General features: G+C 45.0%; 1 protein-coding gene across 3 annotated transcripts in view; it reads left to right on the top strand.

Moving 5' to 3' along the window:
* LOC123989409 (ral guanine nucleotide dissociation stimulator-like) overlaps window positions 1-14260 on the top strand; it is a 126260-nt gene that overhangs the window by 25618 nt on the left and 86382 nt on the right. For 2 of the 3 annotated variants that reach the window (XM_046290408.1, XM_046290407.1), the window contains exon 1: window positions 5739-6264. The exons of the other annotated variant lie outside the window; for it this stretch is intronic. In XM_046290408.1, the coding sequence (XP_046146364.1) occupies window positions 6073-6264 (192 nt within the window). In that variant the 5' untranslated portion in view covers window positions 5739-6072. Of the gene's footprint in view, window positions 1-5738; window positions 6265-14260 lie in introns of those variants that run through there. 3 annotated transcript variants of the gene reach the window in all.

Genomic DNA, 14260 nt, shown 5'->3' with positions numbered 1-14260 from the left:
TGCGATTGCACAATACTATACATTTAATGGGGCAGTATGATTAATTGGAGTGGGTTCAGGGTGTCTGGGATGATAGTGGTGATGTGAGTAATGACCCGCCTTTCAAAGCATTCCATGACTACAGACATGAGTGCTACAGGGCGATAGTAATTTAGACAAGTTACCTTTGCGTTCTTGGGCACAGGGACTATGGTAGTCTGCTTGAAACATGTAGGTATTACAGACTGGGTCAGAGAGAGGTTAAAAATGTCAGTGAAGACACTTTCCAGCTGGTTAGCGCATGCTCAGAGTATTTGTCCTGGTAATCCATGGGCAAATATTTACCTGTTTAAAGGTCTTACCCACAACGGCTACAGAGCGTGATCACATAGTCGTCAAGAACAGCTAGTGCTCTTGCATGGTTCAGTGTTGCTTGTCTCGAAGCGAGAGCGTCATTTACATCTGTCATTTAGCAGACACTCTTATCCTGAGTGACTTACAGTCATGAGTGCATACATGTTTTGTATGGGCCCCTGTGGGAATTGAACCCACAACCTTAGCATTGCAAGCGCCATGCTCTACCAACTAAACCACATGGGACGTTGTCACTGGGCAGGGTGGGTTTCCCTTTGTAATTTGTGATAGTTTGCAAGCTTTTCCACATCCGACAAGCGTCAGAGTCGGCATGCTAGGATTCCATCTTAGTCATTTATTGATACGTTGGCTGTTTGATGGCTCGTCAGAGGTCGTAGCGGGATTTATTAGAGTCCTGCTACTTGAAAGCGGCAGCTCTAGCCTTTAGCTCGGATGTTGCCAGTAATTCATGGCCTCTGGTTGGGATATGTACGTATGGTCATGGTGGGGACAACGTCGATGCACTTATTAATGAAGCCAGTGACTGATGTGGTAAACACCTCAATGCCATTGGATGAATCCTGGAACATATTCCAGTCTGTGCTAGTGAAACAGTCCTGTAGCTTAGCATCCTCTTCATCAGACCACTTCCATATTGGGCACGTTACCGGTACTTCCTATTTGAGTTTTTGCGTGTAAGCAGAAGGATATGGTTTTATAAATACATTTGATATGGTCAGATTTGCAAAATGGAGGGAGATGGTTTGTATGCATTTGTAACAAAGACGCTGAGAGTCGAGAAGCAGGTGGTACGTTTAATAAACCAATGAACATGGAACGAGACAACATCGTAGTGGCGTCTTAACATAGATACAGAAACAATACTAACTTGGGAATAAAAACCCTAAGGGAGTGCCAGATATAGGGTAATGGAGTCCAGGTGTGCCTCATGAAGTGCAGGTGTGCGTAATGATGGATGCCAGGACCGGTGGTTAGTATACCGGTGACATTGAACGCCGGAGGGGAGGAGCGGGAGTAGATGTGACAGTAACACCCCCGACGCGCGGCTCTAGCCACAGCGGCAAAAGTGAAAATCAAGGATGATGTTGGGATCCAGAATGTCCTCCACGACCCCCACAACGTTGGGAGTCCAGTAGGGATCTGACGGCATAGGCTGGTCCACCCTTGATGTCCGGGGAGGGGGGGTGGAGGGGTGTCGTGGGGGACAGCATCAGCTAGGGGACCAGGAACCACTGGCCTGAGAAGGGAGACATGAAAAGAAGGTGAGATACGGTAGTCACTTCCATATTGGGCGCTTCACCGGTACTTCCTGTTTGAGTGTTTGCAAGCTGGAATCAGGAGGATAGAGTTATGGTTAGATTTGCAAAATAGAGGGCAATGGAGAGCTTTGTATGCATTTGTAACGAAGACGCTGAGAGTCGAGAAGCAGGTGCAGGTGATACGTTTAATAAACCAACAAACATGGAACGAGACAACATCATAGTGGCGTCTTAACATAGACACAGAAGCAAGATTGTCTGGGACAAGAACCTAAGGGAGTGCCAGTGACCGGTGGCGGTATGCCTGCTCCTTCTGACGGTGGACGGAACACTGGAGTCTCACGTGAGCGTCGCTCCACACTTCTGAGCGCCTGAACCACTCATCAACCACAGGAGCTTCGGTCTGGTCCGGGGTCCACGGAGCCAGGGCTGGCTGAAAACCCAGAACACACTGGAAGGGGTCAGCCCAGTGGAGGAGTGACGTAGCGAATTCTGGGCGTACTCCGTCCATGGAAGGAATCGGGCCCACTCTCCCTGCCGGTCCTGACAGTGACTCCTCAGGAGCCTCCCCAGCCTCTGGTTCATCCTCTCCACCTGACCGTGACCCCGAGTTTCTCCATAAAGGTTCTCCATACCCGTGATGTGAATTGGGGGCCACGGTCGGAGACGATGTCCTCCGGAAGGCCATAATGCCGGGAGACCTGCTGGAGTAGTACTGCAGTGACCTGGAGAGCAGTAGGGAGACCAGAGAGATGGATAAAACGGCAGGATTTGGAAAATCGATCCACAACCACCAAAATGGCAGTGAAACCGGAAGAGGGGAGCTCAGTAAGAGCGGAAGAAGTGCCGGCTCATTCCATCTGCTGGATGCTGCTACTGTCCGGAAGGTGAGTGCATACTCGGCAGCCTTCAGGTCCTCCTGCCCTCCGATTGCTGATCGAAGATACATTTGAACAGAGCCATGAACCCCTCATATGAATATAGGTCCTCCTCTCCTCTCTCCAAGACAGCAGTGCCACATTCCAATACCCGCCCCGTCAGCAGAGAAATAACCGTGGCAACCTTGGACCTCTCTGTGGTGGGGCTCCCATCTGGTGCGCAAAGTAGAGGGAGCACTGAAAAAGGAAGCCACGGCATTTAGATGGGGTGCCTTCATATTTATCCAGGAGGATAAACGGGCATCACTGACCTGAGCTTGCTGCTGAATGGGCTGTTGTGCTGGGTCGACTGGTTGTAGAGTATCCTCTGCTAGTTTACTGAAACACCTCCCGGGTATGCTCAAGATGTTGCACACTGCGAAGAACCTCTTCCATAGCTGTCTCCAGTTGTGCTAGCTGGTCGTGGTGTTGACGAAGAAGGTATCCCTGCTCGTCGACTGTCTGGGAGATATTCTGTTTTCCTGCTGCTTCCATTGTTTGAGTCAGTATTCTGTAACAAATATGCTGAGAGTTGAGAAGCAGGTGATATGTTTAATAAACCAACAAACATGGAACGAGACACATTCATAGTGGTGTCTTGACACAGAAACAATACTGACTGGGGAAAGAACCTAAGGGAGTGCCACATATAGGGTAATAAGTGAGGTAATGGAGTCCAGATGTGCCTCATGATGAAGTGCAGGTGCACGTAATGATTGGTGCCAGGTGTGCGTATTGAAGGATGCCAGGAACAGTGGTTAGTATACTGGCGACGTCGGAGGGGAGGAGCGGGAGTAGACGTCACAGCATTTGTGTGTGTGTAAGTGATCTAGAGTTTTTTGCACAGTTGACATGCTGGAAGAAATTAGGTGAAACGGATTTAAGTTTTCCTGCATAACAAAATCACTGGCAACTAGGAGCGCCGCCTATGAATGAGCGAGCATCTTCTTGTTTGAGTGTGGCACTATACAGCTCGTTGAGGTCAGTCTTAGTGCCAGCATCGGTTTATGGGGATAAATAGACAACTATGAAAAATATAGATGAAAATTCTCTTGGTAAATAATATGGTCTACAGTTTATTCTAACTCAGGGAAGCACAACCTCGAGACTTCCTTAATATTAGAGGTCACGAACCAGCTATTGTTAACAAAGCTTACCTGAAGTTGTCATTCTGTCCTGCCGATGTTTAGGAAAACCAGAGATGTACATTATATTGTCCTTGTTCAACCACAACTCAGAGGAACATAAGATATTATAGTTCTTCAGTCTCAAATGGAGCTCGTCCATTTTTTTTTCAACCAGCTGTTTGAGGAACTGCCTCTCACTACGCAACAGGTGATACCCGGTTCCTGGGGAGCTACCCTTTTGAATGTTTTCACTTCAACCTCAGATGTTACTAACCTGATTCAGTTTATCAACCAGCTAATTATTAGCCTCACATCAAATATGTGTCTCAGATAGCTGCTGTTGTGTTTGGCTTTGAGTTTGAAATAAGATCCACGGAGACCATGGAATGTTTTAAAATGTATTTTTGCATATCGGGTCTGGGTGGGAAATCCCCGGGTCCATTTCGGAACAGGACCTATAACTTCCATCATCAATCATTTATTCTCATCTTCAGATTATTCCAATTTAATCATAAAGTGTTTGATTTTAAATCAATTTGATTGAATGATAGATTGAGTACTAGGCCATTTGTGACTTGAGGGCTGTTAGCACTATTCATTTACAGAGCGCAGTTTTGTAGTGGTTACCGTGACTCAACAGTCACGTGGAATTTGACCCATGACCGCTGGTGCGGCGTTAATAGGGTTACCATTACATCCCTACAAACACGCGGTCACTCACACATGCTCAAACACAAAATAAATACATACTATTACATGTTTTATTACAATAACACATTCACATTTCTGCAAAGATACACTTACATTTATATTTGAGTCATTTTAGTTATCCAGTCAGGTTAAGATAGCTAGGTGAAGCAACCTCATCTCACTTAAATATTATACTCACTTCAAAACCCACTAATGACCTTAGTTTTTCACTGAAAACAGCAGCACCCCAACATTGTCCCTAGCTAGTCAGCCCCAACCCCTAAACCCCCACCCCTCTCTGCTCTCCATTCTCCCTCTTCGCATTCCTCAGCCTCCCTGACTTTGTTTTCAGCCTGCGTTTACTGGCAGTGACTCGGGCGGCTCAGCCCACACATAACGCAAAACAGATGTAGAAAGTGGAGCAACCAAAAGGTTGCTGAGGATATGTGTGGGGGCAGCTCAGACTGCCCTGTTCTATACTCAACAAAACAAATGAGTTAGTTTCTGTCTCCTTCAAGTATTTCACATTCACAGCTTAATCTTTAAACTGTGAAAGACGTATGGTTTTTCAAACATTGCCTTTAATAATAACAATAACTTTTTGAATAGCGCTTTCCAATACAGGTAACAAAGTACTTAGCGTAAAATAATCAAATACAAGTACTAACAAAGACTGGAGGAAGGAGAATGGAAAAAATGTGAAATATGCATCAATGCTTTAATGTAATATAATATATGTCAGTGTTTCTATCATGGAAGACAGTAAGAAGGCAGGTTATAATGTAGGTAGGCTTAATAGTTTTAATAGAACTGATTATGAACAGAAGGTTAGACAACACATACATACAGGATAGCTATAGCCAGGCCTATATTCAAAATGTCAAAAAGGGTAACATAGCCTAATATTGCTCTCATGGTATAGATACAGATCATAGAAATACTTTGGACTCCCGAGTGGTGCAGCGGTCTAAGGTACTGCAATGCAGTGCTTCACTACAGGCCCTGGTTCGTTCCCAGGCTGTGTCACAACCGGCCGTGATCGGGAGTCCCATAGGGCGGTGCACAACTGTCCCAGCGTCGTCCGGGTTAAATAAAAATACAAAAACGCAAGTGCTATTTTTCACCGTTTACATTACATTTCTGTTGGTGGCCCTCTCAAACGTATATTTTTGGAGTGCAAGAATACAGCATAGGATGGATAACATAAGGGTGTGAATCGTTTTAAGAGCTGTACAGTTTACGACCTATGTCCTACAGAACGTCTTTCTGCCCACATCACGTTGCTGCGAAAATGACATCACCTTCCCACGAGGGGGCAGGCGTTCCTGCGTCGGGGGAGGAGCTATGGACCCGCCTGAATGGGCCAGTTCGTTTTGCATGGCCCGGTGACCCGGTTAACGGAGTTTCATTTTTTTTTAGATCATTCCATTGGTCCTTAAGTCAAATCGCCACTATCCCCGGACACCGGGCCATGCAAAACGAGCTGGCCCAATCTTTCCAAGCCAACCTCTGTCCACCCTTCCCGGAGCAGAGCAGACATAAAAACAACAAACACAGAGAGCAGTCAGTAATAGCCTACATACTCCTGGGTGTTCGGTTTGTCAAGGGCTTTTGTGAGAGAAAAAACAGGACGCCGTTTTACCCGCAAGACATGGGGGAAGACTACCACGGTGTAGGCTTCATATGACATTGTTGCTGTTGTAGCGATACCGACGGACGACACCAATGGTTTATCTAACGGGAGCTCAGTGCGAGGGACGCAGTATCAAGCTGGGTTCCCCTGATGTGATGTTCGATGCCAGCACCTGGAGGATACGCAACATCTGGGACGGGGTGAAACTCGAGGTCGCCGGGGATGCGAGCCCTGTTGTCTTGCATAGCTTCACCCAACTGGACCCTGACCTTCCGCAGTTGGAGGTAACGAAATAACTTATTTACTGCGCACTGTAGCCTTGTGTGCGGTTTTCAATGCGTTTGTTAACAGGTCTGTTATCCAAGCTACCACAGATGATCGATGAAGGTTTAAAGCCTAGGGGTTTGAGAGGATACGATCTGTGTTCTGTTGTGTTTTGTTGTTTACTTCTGCCTTAGTGTCAATGACACAGTTATTGAAGTCCAATACGTTTAAGTGCGCATCAACATTAGTAGGCTATAATTGTAATCCTTTTGAAATGCATCAACATAGTTTGAGTAGCCCGTTTCTTTCCAGAAAAGTTCAACACACGTTTTGAAATCGATATGTTTTATTGATGAAGAACAAACATGTAACTGTTTATTTCATAATATAGCCTGTTTTTATTTTATTTTGTATTTATCCTTTATTTGTACAGGGATTGAACATTGAGACACATGTCTGTTTAGCAAGTGAGCCCTTCAAACAACATAAGTACCCTGATTTTAGTTTTTAGTACAACTAATTAGTTAACAATATATTGGTCCACAATGCATAGACACTGAACAAGAAAGTCGTTATAGTCACTGTTATAATTTTACAAAAGAAATTGCTCAACAAGTCTATGCTGCTTATTAAATGAAATGAATACCAGTCATAAATAATCATACATGAACCCTCCTTTTTTCAAATGTTTTTGTTTTTACTTTTATTTTACTAGGCAAGTCAGTTAAGAACACATTCTTATTTTCAATGACAGACTAGGAACAGTGGGTTAACTGCCTATTCAGAGGCAGAACGAGAGATTTGTACCTTGTCAGCTCGGGGGTTTGAACTTGCAACGTCCTCCGAAACACGACCTTGCCAGACAGGTTGTGTCCCACATCTGAAATCCGTCCCTGATTCAAGGGGGAAAATGAAGAAATGCAGTGGAACTGGCTTCGAAGTCCAGAGTTGCGTTTGAGGGACATAGCCAATTACTGACATCACCAGCGAGGCCGTGTGTTATTTGGAAAGTAAAAAACATACTGCTTGGACAGCAGTCAACACTGTGACGTATTGAAATCCAATTGAATCGATTATTGTGGCTGGTTCACTGGCTTCGTTTTAAACGCTGTCTTGTACCATTTGGGGGGAACAACTAGTGACGGGTGTTGTGTCTGTTCCATACAATAATAGTGTTTTTAAAACATTAAAATCAAATTGATGATGGCTCCAACTCATATAACCTTGTCCTCCTCGGGGCGGCAGGGTAGCCTAGTGGTTAGAGCGTTGGACGAGTAGCCGCCCCGAGGAGGACAAGGTTATATGAGTTGGAGCCATCATCAATTTCATTTTAATGTTTTAAAAACACTATTACCAGGGACCCTCTGCACACATCAACAACAGTCACCCACGAAGCATCGTTACCCATCGTTACCCATCGCTCCACAAAAGCCGCGGCCCTTGCAGAGCAAGGGGAACTACTACTTCAAGGTCTCAGAGCAAGTGACGTCACCGATTGAAACGCTATTTATCGTGCACCACCGCTAACTAGCTAGCCGCTTCACATCTGTTACACATATTATGGCAAGAACAGCTCAAATAAGTCAAGAGTAACGACATTCCATCATTACTTTAAGTTTTGAAGGTCAGTCAATCCGGATCATTTCAAGAACTTTGAACATTTCTTCAAGTGCAGTCGCAAAAACCATCAAGTGCTATGATTAAACTGGCTCTCATGAGGACCACCACAGGAAAGGAAGACCCAGAGTTCCCTCTGCGGTAGAGGATAAATTCATTCGAGTTACCAGACTCAGAAATAAATAAAAACCCAAATGAGTTCAAGTAACAGACATCTTAACATCAACCGTTCAGAGGAGACTGTGTGAATCAGGCCTTCATGGTCAAATTGCTGCAAAGAAACCACTACTAAAGGACACCAATAATAATAAGAGACCTGCTTGGGCCAAGAAATACGAGCAATGAACATTAAACCGGTGGAAATCTGTCCTTTGTTCTGATGAGTTCAAATTTGAGATTTTTGGTTCCAACCGCTGTGTCTTTGTGAGACGCAGAGTAGGTGAACAGATGATATCCGCATGTGTAGTTCCCACTGTGAAGCATGGAGGAGGAGGAGTGATGGTGTGGGGGTGTTTTGCTGGTGAGACTGTCTGTGATTTATTTAGAAGTCTAGGCACACTTAACCAGCATGGCAACCACCGCATTCTGCAGCGTTTTGCCATCCCATCTGGTTTGCGTTGTTTTTCAACACGGCAATGACCCAACACACCTCCAGGCTGTGTATGGGCTATTTGACCAAGAAGGAGAGTGACAGAGTGCTGAATCAGATGACCTGGCCTCCACAATCACCTGACTGCAACCCAACTGAGATGGTTTGGGATGAGTTGGACCGCAGAGTGATGGAAAAGCAGCCAACATGTACTCAGCATATTGAGGAAATCGTTCAAGACTGTTGTAATAGCCTTCCAGAGTGTGCAAAGCTGTCATCAAGGCAAACGGTGGCTACTTTGAAGAATCTTGAATATAAAATATATTTTGATTTATTTAACATCATTCCATATGTTTTATTTCATAGTTTTGATGTCTTCACTATTATTTTACAATGTAAAAATAAAGAACCCTTGAATGAGGGTGTGTGTGCACTCTGCCGACAGCTGTGTGTGTGAGTCACTACAGCTTTCTAATTCTCTCTCCTGGCTCCAAGGCGACAATAAGATCAGGGGTTTTCTAAAGCTCAGCCAGGTCAGACTGCCTCCAACCCACAGCCTCTCTGGTGTCCAATCTCAGTGTACGGGGTTGAAATCCTTCAACTCCACACTCTTCCCCTATTATAACCAATTAACTAAAATAACCAGAGAAAAAATTGGATTGGATGGGTTTGGGAGAAGCAACATGTATTGAAGTAGTCTCATACTGAAATATCTTTTATGTCTGTGGGGGAAATAATGCCTCTTAAATGACTGAAACGTTCCTGTACAGTAATGGACGTTTGTGAGTAGTGTGTGACTGTGAAGCGTGTCGTCCATCCATGATCTTCGAAATCTTTGTGAGAATAATTTTCTTTGTTCAAGTCTTCTCCCTCGTGTAGTTCTGGAGGGGGGTCGGGGAGAGTTGGCTAACTGAATAACTCCACTGCTGCTTGTCCTTTGGGAAAATAATGGCCTCAGCTGAATTTTACATCTGCTGTTTCATTGAGCAACAACTATACTTCCTCCACCCATACTGTACAGTACAAAATCAGAGGAAGCTTGAGCGTGAGCAACTGGCAAATTTCGTGCCAGGCTCTTAGTTCTAGTGTGCTGGCAGAAGGAAACGGGTGTATCGTGTTCACGGACACACTCTGTAGCCATATCTTATGGCCCTAAATCACCAGCAAAACTGGAGAATAGAAAGTGACCACACTGATTACTCTTTGCTTGAAGTCGTCTGCGCATTAGGAATGGAGGTGTAGTAGTTTGGACTGAATATTGCCTGAACGATAGGGAATTCAATTGAACCTTGAATACAGTATTTAGTCAGTAGTAGAGATGTAGGATCTTACCTGGACCTGTATTGGTACAGCAAAATAATTCTGCAGCGTTAGGATTTGAACGTTTTGTCTATAATGTTGCTTGATCGGTGGTTAGGTTATTAGCAGGTCAAAATGAGGCTACCATAAAAAAGTGGAATACATAACATTGTGTTAGTGCAGGTTTTCAGTGAATTTATGTAAATTCTAAAGCTTGTGTATTTCCTGTGACCCAGGAAAATTCTCAGCAACAAAAGAGTGATCAAATTAGGACCCTACATCTGTAGATATGCAGCAGTTTGCAGTAAAAATGAGATGAAATTAAATTTTATTGGTCACATATACATGGTTAGCAGATGTTAATGTGAGTATAGCGAAATGCTTGTGCTTCTAGTTCCGACAGTGCAGTAATATCTAACAATTCCACAACAACTACCTAATACACACACATCTAAAGCGATGGAATAAGAATATGTACCTAAAAATATATGGATGAGCGATGACCGAGCGGCATATGCAAGATGCAATAGATGGTATAAAAGCCATTTTTCAGTCTCGGTCCCAGCTTTGATGCACCTGTACTGATCTCGCCTTCTGGATGGTAGCGGAGTAAACTCGGGTGGTTGTTGCCCTGGTTGTTGTCCTGGAGGGCGGGTAGTTTGCCCCCGGTGATGCGTTGTGCAGACTGCACCACCCTCTGGAGAGCCTTGTGGTTGTGGGCGGTGCAGTTGCTGTACCAGGCGGTGATATAGCCCAACAGGGTGCTATCAATTGTGCATCTGAAAAAGGTTTGGGAGGGTTTTGGGTGACAATCTCAATTTCTTCAGCCTCCTGAGGTTGAAGAGGCACTGTTGCTGTTGCTCCTTCTTCACCACACTGTCTGTGTGGGTGGACCATTTCAGTTTGTCCTTGATGTGTATGCCGAGGAACATAGTTGTTTTCCAATAAACTAACAGAATGGTTTTGAGTAGGCTACTCTAGATTCCATATGGACTCCGCTCGCACGCATTTCAGAACTGTTCAAGAATAAGACAGGTGTGTGTGCCCTGCGGGTAGTCAAGAATAAGACGGGTGTGTGTGCCCTGCGGGCAGTCAAGAATAAGACAGGTGTGTGTGCCCTGCGGGTAGTCAAGAATAAGACGGGTGTGTGTGCCCTGCGGGCAGTCAAGAATAAGACAGGTGTGTGTGCCCTGCGGGTAGTCAAGAATAAGACAGGTGTGTGTGCCCTGCGGGTAGTCAAGAATAAGACAGGTGTGTGTGCCCTGCGGGTAGTCAAGAATAAGACGTGTGTGTGTGTGTGCCCTGCGGGCAGTCAAGAATAAGATGTGTGTGTGTGTGTGTGTGTGCCCTGCGGGTAGTCAAGAATAAGACAGGTGTGTGTGCCCTGCGGGTAGTCAAGAATAAGACAGGTGTGTGTGCCCTGCGGGCAGTCAAGAATAAGACAGGTGTGTGTGCCCTGCGGGTAGTCAAGAATAAGACGGGTGTGTGTGCCCTGCGGGCAGTCAAGAATAAGACAGGTGTGTGTGCCCTGCGGGTAGTCAAGAATAAGACGGTTGTGTGTGCCCTGCGGGCAGTCAAGAATAAGACGTGTGTGTGTGTGTGCCCTGCGGGCAGTCAAGAATAAGACGTGTGTGTGTGTGCCCTGCGGGTAGTCAAGAATAAGACAGGTGTGTGTGCCCTGCGGGCAGTCAAGAATAAGACAGGTGTGTGTGCCCTGCGGGCAGTCAAGAATAAGACAGGTGTGTGTGCCCTGCGGGCAGTCAAGAATAAGACAGGTGTGTGTGCCCTGCGGGCAGTCAAGAATAAGACAGGTGTGTGTGCCCTGCGGGTAGTCAAGAATAAGACAGGTGTGTGTGCCCTGCGGGTAGTCAAGAATAAGACAGGTGTGTGTGCCCTGCGGGTAGTCAAGAATAAGACAGGTGTGTGTGCCCTGCGGGCAGTCAAGAATAAGACAGGTGTGTGTGCCCTGCGGGTAGTCAAGAATAAGACAGGTGTGTGTGCCCTGCGGGCAGTCAAGAATAAGACAGGTGTGTGTGCCCTGCGGGCAGTCAAGAATAAGACGGGTGTGTGTGTGTGTGCCCTGCGGGCAGTCAAGAATAAGACGTGTGTGTGTGTGCCCTGCGGGCAGTCAAGAATAAGACATGTGTGTGTGCCCTGCGGGCAGTCAAGAATAAGACGTGTGTGTGTGTGTGCCCTGCGGGCAGTCAAGAATAAGACGTGTGTGTGTGTGTGTGCCCTGCGGGCAGTCAAGAATAAGACAGGTGTGTGTGCCCTGCGGGCAGTCAAGAATAAGACAGGTGTGTGTGCCCTGCGGGCAGTCAAGACTAAGACGTGTGTGTGCCCTGCGGGCAGTCAAGAATAAGACGTGTGTGTGCCCTGCGGGCAGTCAAGAATAAGACATGTGTGTGTGTGCCCTGCGGACAGTCAAGAATAAGAATGCCCTGTAAACAAATATACTGAATACACATTGCTTGAACAGATTAGATTTGATTGTAGTTTCCATTATACTATAATGATAATATTACAGACCATAGAGATCTTCACGGTAAAAACATTTTGTTCATCCAGCATTTCCCCCCGTAGACACAGTGGGACGTAGGTCTCAGCCGGCTGACACATTCTTTCCACGGCCAACTTTCCCTCCAATAAACATAAATAGACCAAATCGAGAAGGAAAAAGAAGTGACCAGCCAGTCACTCTATTTGAGCAATTTATGTGTTCAACCTACTTTTCAGTCTGCAAGAGATATAGTCCTAGACCATAGTGTGTTGAAATGGTTTGCCTTGGCCTGTCAAGTACATGTTAGTAGTTCATGGAAAGGGAACTATTAACACACATACAACAACATCCATGTCTCTCAGGTGCTTACTGTATATCATTATTTCGTAAACAGAAACAAACACTAAACTGTGTCAAACATAGCAGAGGTCTGTTTAGGCGTCTGCATGCTTCCGATCCGGAACAGTTAATGCATCTATTATGACGACATTTTGTGATGTTTTGGTTTTTGCCAATGTTTCTTTCGACTGTACGTGCACACACAAACATTTCTCGAGGCATGGCAAGTTCGGAGCCGAAGTCTACGCCCCTACGTCGGCCATTGGTCAACAGTAGGGATTCTTCAGTGAAGTGTTCGTTTTTTATTCAGCGATAGACAACTCATTTTCATTCACACTTTTTCACTTGAGAAATACTGCACATGCATATCTTAGTTAGATATAAAATTACACAACTAAGATCTCCTCTGCAAATTAAAGAAAAATGATTGACAGATTTCTTGAGTTATCTTAGATTCATTCTGACTATTTTGAGGAAGTGTATACTGGCTACGGCGTCTCAAGATGGACAAACAACACTTGCCGCTTTTTCATATTTTTCAGGTGAAGGTCTTTTAAGGGAGTATGCGAGTACTCTGAAGCATGCAGAAGCCTTTATCCCTCTGTCTCGATAACCATCCGTAGTCAATAGGTCTACATTATGTTTTGAAGAATTGAATTGATTTTAGCCTTGGCTGAGTCCCTGTTTCTGAAATCCCAAACTGACAATATATAAATCTACTCTATATCTTCCTCTAAATGCAGAGGATGACACGAGGCTATCGAACAAGCATGGTGTTTGTCTCATGATTTCTGTTGATGAAGGTGGGGATCAATCCCCGAGCTGACAAGGTAAAAATCTGTCGTTCTGCCCCTGAACAAGGCAGTTAACCCACTGTTCCTAGGTCGTCATTGTAAATAAGAATTTGTTCTTAACTGACTTGCCTAGTTAAATAAAGGTAAAATATATTTTTTTTAAAGGCACGGAGTGGCACATTTTGGGAATCTGCATGCGTGTATCGCCAATGCTGGTCACGTGCCTGGAGTGTGGCGGTACTGTGCCTTCATCTAATCCCTCCAACTCTTAATCCTGTTAGTTGATTAAGGCTAATCAGTCTTCTCACTCCAGGGCACTCGCCGCATACACACACCACTGCAAACCAAACACACAAGCTCCTCTTTGGCCTTCAAGAACCATCGAGAGAGCCAGCTTCTGCTGGGTGGCTTTTTCATGTTAGTATTATATTTTGTTTTCGTCTGCAAATTGACTTTGAGTTTGAGGCAAGAATTTCAGGCCGTTTATCTCATTTCTGTAAAATGGAACAGACATTTTCAAAGAATGGTTTGTTTGACACATGCCTGTTTTATGTTTTCTTTGGTCCTCTAAAAAGCGGAGAATGTTACATTATGGCATTTCTGTCAAATTGAATGTCTCCCAACACTCACTTTATAGACCCTATTCTGTCTTTTCACTAGACATATAAATCCTCTCTGTGACCCTCAGTGAAAGCCCTCCCTTCCTACCACCCTCATTGTGATTAGCTAACTTCTATGTCAGGTCCCCTCTTCTCTTAGATTTTAAAAGACAGGCCTCTCATACCCAATTCGTCTTACACCACTTTCTCATTGGGTTTAGCTCAAGACATTCTGAAGATACATTTTAGCATTTTATCAGATGCTCTTAACTGCTCCTG

This window comes from Oncorhynchus gorbuscha, linkage group LG11 (assembly GCF_021184085.1).
Source record: "Oncorhynchus gorbuscha isolate QuinsamMale2020 ecotype Even-year linkage group LG11, OgorEven_v1.0, whole genome shotgun sequence".
NCBI classification, from domain to species: Eukaryota; Metazoa; Chordata; class Actinopteri; order Salmoniformes; family Salmonidae; genus Oncorhynchus; species Oncorhynchus gorbuscha.
The sequence above is the reverse complement of the archived record's forward strand: the minus strand, read 5'-3'. Positions and strand labels throughout refer to the sequence as shown.